Here is a 5992-nt window from a genome sequence, read left to right on the forward strand (position 1 = left end):
ATAATATATATATATTCTCCCTATATAGGTATATATAATAATATATATACATATAGGTATATATAATTATATATATTATATATTATGCCATTTCCCATTTTAAAATATTTGGCGCATGTTTATTATGTGAAGAATAAAGTTTGAGATTCTCCACATTACATTCATTCCATTTTTAACACAGGCCTTTCAAATATCTTTTTTCCTTCACCCTACATCCATGTCCGAGACAGAAGATTTTCCTATTACATTCAGTAGAGTCCACAAAAATTTAGTACATTTAGATGATGCATCTTTTTAAATCTCAATCTGTTAATTCCTACACAATTTTCAAACCAAAATGTATTATTTTTTCCATGTATTTAAATGCTCAAATATAGGGTGCATCAATTCGAGTGTTGAGAAAAAAAAATTAAGAGGGCTCTGATAATTACATAGTTTATTTCAACACTTCTTCCCCAGTTTCAACTCACAATTCCGTTGCAAATGTTCCTTTACATTTATTTCATTTTTTAGAGGACATGCAGTGAGGACATGGAAGAGGAAAATGCAACATTGCTGACAGAGTTTGTTCTCACAGGATTTTTATATCAACCACAGTGGAAAATACCCCTGTTCCTGGCATTCTTGGTCATATATCTCATCACCGTCATGGGGAATCTTGGTCTAATTGTCATCATCTGGAAAGACCCTCACCTTCATATCCCAATGTATTTATTCCTTGGGAGTTTGGCCTTTGTGGATGCTTGGTTATCATCCACAGTGACTCCGAAGATGCTGATCAACTTCTTAGCTAAGAGTAAGATCATATCTCTCTCTGAATGCAAGATACAATTTTTTTCCTTTGCAATTGGTGTAACCACAGAATGTTTTCTCTTGGCAACAATGGCATATGATCGCTATGTAGCCATATGCAAACCTTTACTTTATCCAGTCATTATGGCCAATGGACTATGCATCCAGCTGTTAGTTTTGTCATTTCTAGGTGGCCTTCTTCATGCTTTAATCCATGAAATTTTTTTATTCAGATTAACCTTCTGTAATTCCAACATAATACAACACTTTTACTGTGACATTATCCCATTATTAAAGATTTCCTGTACTGATTCTTCTATTAACTTTCTAATGGTTTTTATTTTTGCAGGTTCAATTCAAGTTTTTACTATTGGAACTATTCTTATATCTTATACACTTGTCCTCCTTATAATCTTAAAAAATAAGTCTGTCAAAGGGATGCAAAAAGCTGTCTCCACCTGTGGAGCTCATCTCCTATCTGTATCTTTATACTATGGGCCCCTCGCCGTCATGTATGTGGGCTCTGCTTCCCCACAGGCTGATGACCAAGATATGATGGAGTCTCTATTTTACACTGTCATAGTTCCTTTATTAAATCCCATGATCTACAGCCTGAGAAACAAGCAAGTAATAGATTCATTCACAAAAATGGTCAAAAGAAATGTTTAGATCTCATACAATCTCTGTTCTCTGTTTACTAAAATTTTCCCAAGATTGTGCAGTTTAAAGGTATCTATGTTTTACCAGCATTCAAGGATTTTGCAATGTCCTAGCACTTCAAGGACCTAAGGTGTTAGTATCTAGTAAACTAATAAATATACTCCTAGTGTTATTCAATAGCATTTACAAATGTTTAGTCATGTTCATATCATAATCAAATAATGTCAGCAGAAAGCAAATAAAAATATTTTACAATGTTGTATGTTATTCAATGTGGCTTTATAAATGCATTAAATGCTAAGATAGTCTATGTCATCTGATAAGGACTTGAGTATGATGATTTTGATGCTAATACAACTATATTATCTGAGACACTCAACACATTTAACTCCATTGTGAAGGTAGATTTGTATTTTGATGAACAGATGTAAATCCCAATCATTTTGCTAGCCATCAAGAGATCTTTTATTCCACTTCATTGGGAAAGAATGAATTCTACTTCTTGTAGAAAATCAACTCACATATCAGGTAAAGAAATAAACAAAAACGGAAATGCAATGAGGAGAAAAACTGAGAAGGGAGTTAACAGTGAAGATATTGCCAAAGCCTAAAAGGGTGCTCTTCATGTAGCGTGCCTGCAAAAGTAAGAAGAGGTAAATTGCCTCTAACTTTCTTCAATGGTTTCTAATGCCTTTTCCAGCTGTGACTGTATGTATTTAGATAATCTGAAAAGATCCCTTAATTCAGAAAACTAAAAGATGAAATAGAAGAACTAAGTTGAAATATGCATTGAGAAGAAAAGGTAAGTGGCATAATAAGAACAAAATGATCTTAATCTTCCCAGAAAAAAAGTGAAGCTATGAGATTTTTAATATTCAGTGATGTTGCAAGATTATTGGAATGTTTTATTGACAACCAGAGACTCTAAATTCGTATTACCAAAGTTCAAATAACGATAAGATGATCTGACATCATAGTGCCTAGTGAATGGAGGGAAAAACCATGAAAATGAGGAAGTTTGCATATTTCTACCTCAAAAAGTCCTTGCTTCTTAGCCTTCTTCAAACCTCATACTCTTGAAGTACTTGAGTCATCCATGTAGCAGTCCACTCTGCCCTTCATCTTTTATCACTGAAATTTCATTTAATTTCTCACTGATACCATGAGGCCTTTACCTAAAAACTACTCATGGATTGTTTTGCAAATCTCTGGTTACTTATTTTCTCCATTCTTCTAGCACTCATTCACTCCCTTAACATTGCCATCAGATTGGTTTTTTGCTAACAGAACTCTAATATTTATGTAGCTCTTCAGTTTCTTTTTGTTGGATTTTCATTGCTACCTAATTATATGCATATATGGTTTAGGTATCTATATGTCTATATGTGTATATATACATTTTTTATGTGTATGTATAGTCATCTAATATATGTACATATACACATGTATAAAGTTGTGGCATTAGAATTCAGAGTTTATTTGAGGTGACTGATTTATTTGGCTTGACCAGACTGCAGGTGCTTTGGCGCTTTCCTGAAGAGGAAAGAGAAGAGAAAAAGGCAGTTATAGGGTAAATGAAAAAGTAAGGCAAAAAGAAATATTCTATTGGCTAAAGTGAAGCAGTGGCATGATTTGGATTATTCCAGTGAAATGTTAATAGTTAGAGGTGAGTTGGTGGCTGTTTTAAGTTAATTTTTGTTTTATCATTTACACTAAGTTGGATTTCTGTTTGCATAGGCAGGAACCCACTTTGCTGGACCCACCTCAGCACAATATCCTTTTATTTAACTATTTTAATTATTTTTTTCCCTTTTGGTTAGGCTCCCAATTACGGGATATTGACTGAAACTTAGGCACACAGGGCACTTTCTGTGACAAGCACAGCTGGTTTATCTTTGTGTCAACATGGAACTCATGTCATAATGTCTGGTCTCTTGCAGAAGTGTTTCTTTTACTACTTTTTCTTTGTTGCTGTCATTCTAATCACAGTGAGGAAACCTGGCATATTGTGATGACTATGAACTCACACTGAAGACTCTTGAGAGACTACAGCACACTAGGAAGATTACAATGATAACAGTCACAATGACAGTCCCAAGAGAGTGGGGGTATTCTCCATAGCCAAAGTGTCCATGAACCAAACCAACTGAAACAAACCAAATAAAAACAAAAGATCAATGGTTATAACAATCTATAAGCTTAGTATCTGAGCGCTGAGGGCAGTTATTTGAGAAGACTTTTAGATTTAAGCTCAAAGCATCTTTAGATGATGAAATAAAGTGGCAGTTGCAATATGATAGTTTTTCTAGTTTACAGTCTGAATGTCTCTGTTTATGTCATTGGATACTTCGGTCAACTACCTGAGCAGCCAAGTCAGCTACATTCATGAAGATTGTCCTCTGTAGTTTACATCAAGTTGCCCAGCCCTAGCTTGTAGGGCTTCAGGAATAGGGCAATTTATAGGGAGATAATAAAACCTCAAAGACAATGGACAGAACAAGAATTTAACAATGGGTGCACTATACTTTTCTACCGAAACATTATTTTGTCCTCTACAGTTTCCTTCAGTTTTACCAAACAAAATTATAGAAAGACTAATTTCTTTCTTTCTTTCTTTTTTTTTTTTTTTTTTGAAATGGAGTCTGGCTCTGTCTCCCAGGCTGGAGTGCAGTGGCCAGATCTCAGCTCACTGCAAGCTCCGCCTCCCGAGTTCCCGCCATTCTCCTGCCTCAGTCTCCCGAGTAGCTGGGACTACAGGCACCCGCCACCTCGCCCGGCTAGTTTTTTGTATTTTTTAGTAGAGATGGGGTTTCTCCGTGTTAGCCAAGATGTTCTCTATCTCCTGACCTCGTGATTCGCCCGTCTCTGCCTCCCAAAGTGCTGGGATTACAGGCTTGAGCCACCGCGCCCGGCCAGAAAGACTAATTTCTTTACAAAATAAGTCTACTCTCATTAAACTTCAACTGAGTATTTACGTAAGTGCAGTGAAAATGTGACTGATCATCTCTTTTTAATTTGGTCAAGTTAGGACCTTTAATGAATAATCTCATATTAGACTTTAAAAGCCACTCCAGGCTATGATGTCATACAAGGACATACCATCTGTCTTGACCTGCAATATGCATAGATTTAGGGAAAATCCCTTCTACTCGGAAGAGGTCCTAAAAAGATTTTTCAGTTTCCTGGGCCTTCAAGAAAGTGACCTTCCTCTCAGGCAGTAAGGCTGGAAAGGTGTGAGCAGATATCAGGCCAGTTTTTCTTGAGAAATTTTCTGTAGTTTGATTTGATGGACCCACTCAAATCTCATGTTGAAATCTGAATCAAATATTGAAAGTGAAACAGATTGGAGGTGTGTAGGTCAAGGGCTGGAATTCCTAATGAATGGTAATGCCATTCTCATGATAATGGATGAGTTCTCACATTCTTTGTTCCCTTGATTGCTTTAATTGGACAATATTTCTCAATTTCACATATTATATAAGCCTCATTAGCTTAACATCTCTCTTTTTGTAACAGATAATGCAAATTCTCATTCAACATTCTAGAGACTCATCTGGGAAATCCCAAAGTTAATTGAGGTCAAAAAAGATTTAATTTACAGTTTTATTTTGGGAAGTTTGTTAAAAATATCAAATGATTTAAATACTTGACTAAATACAGGCACTGGTCATTGTGAAAGAATACTAAAATGACAAAAGATTTCAAAGCAAATAGAAAAAGTGATGTTATTGTAAAAAAAAAGTTAGGTCTTTTAATATTGAGAAAACAGTTTTCTTAAGGAATCAAATACAAGCTAAAGACAATATGGATCACAGAACATTATCTTGATAAAGCATACAATCTTTCCATTTCACAGGTCATGTACTTAAAGGGTCATGAGAAAACTTAACCAGCGTCTAACAAGAGCAGACCAACACGTTGTTAAAACCTTGGCATTTTAATTAAGAAGAATAAATTATAGTTTTTGATTAGTTTAGTTTTAATAGTAAGACTCATTTTAAACATTCATAATAACTTGAATTCTGGCAACTTAACTGCAAAATATTCTCTTTCTCTTCCAACTCTCTCTATCCATTTGGTTTTTGTCCTCCATCATCCATTCTGAAACAACTTTTAGGTACCATCCAAGCTAGACAAAATTACTCCACTTTTTGTTTTTAAATATATGTCCTCTTATCTGGTGGTTTTCTTATCAATAACATTTCTTACTTTACTTGGATACTTTGCATACAGACTTATTTCTCTTATGCTGTTTAGAAGTTTTAATTACCACATATTAACTAGAATTCTCAATTCTCAGCAGCTTTATTTTCTTGGCTATAAGTGATTGCCTAGCACATATCACATCCAAAATCTGTAGATGGGGAAACCTATGAATATACTGTTTTATAATTTGTAGAAGTATGTGTTTCTTCACAGCACAATTTCTCAATGTAACAATGAAACATGTTTGCTAGTGACCTCAAATATTTTTATTTCCTATGTAACAGGAAGCCCAAAGCAGATTAGCCTATTTTCAGAAATTAATGTTTTAACATTT

The 5992-nt window shown here is 34.7% G+C and overlaps 1 protein-coding gene across 1 annotated transcript; it reads left to right on the forward strand.

Annotated features, from left to right (window-relative positions):
• The first annotated feature begins 531 nt into the window (after positions 1-531).
• LOC105501620 (olfactory receptor 5H14-like) lies at positions 532-1461 on the forward strand. Its single transcript, XM_011927625.1, has one exon. It carries the CDS (start codon positions 532-534, stop codon positions 1459-1461), a length of 930 nt encoding a protein of 309 aa, XP_011783015.1.
• Positions 1462-5992: the final 4531 nt, after the last annotated feature.

This window comes from Colobus angolensis, unplaced genomic scaffold, assembly GCF_000951035.1.
Source record: "Colobus angolensis palliatus isolate OR3802 unplaced genomic scaffold, Cang.pa_1.0 Scaffold73, whole genome shotgun sequence".
Lineage (NCBI taxonomy): Eukaryota > Metazoa > Chordata > Mammalia > Primates > Cercopithecidae > Colobus > Colobus angolensis.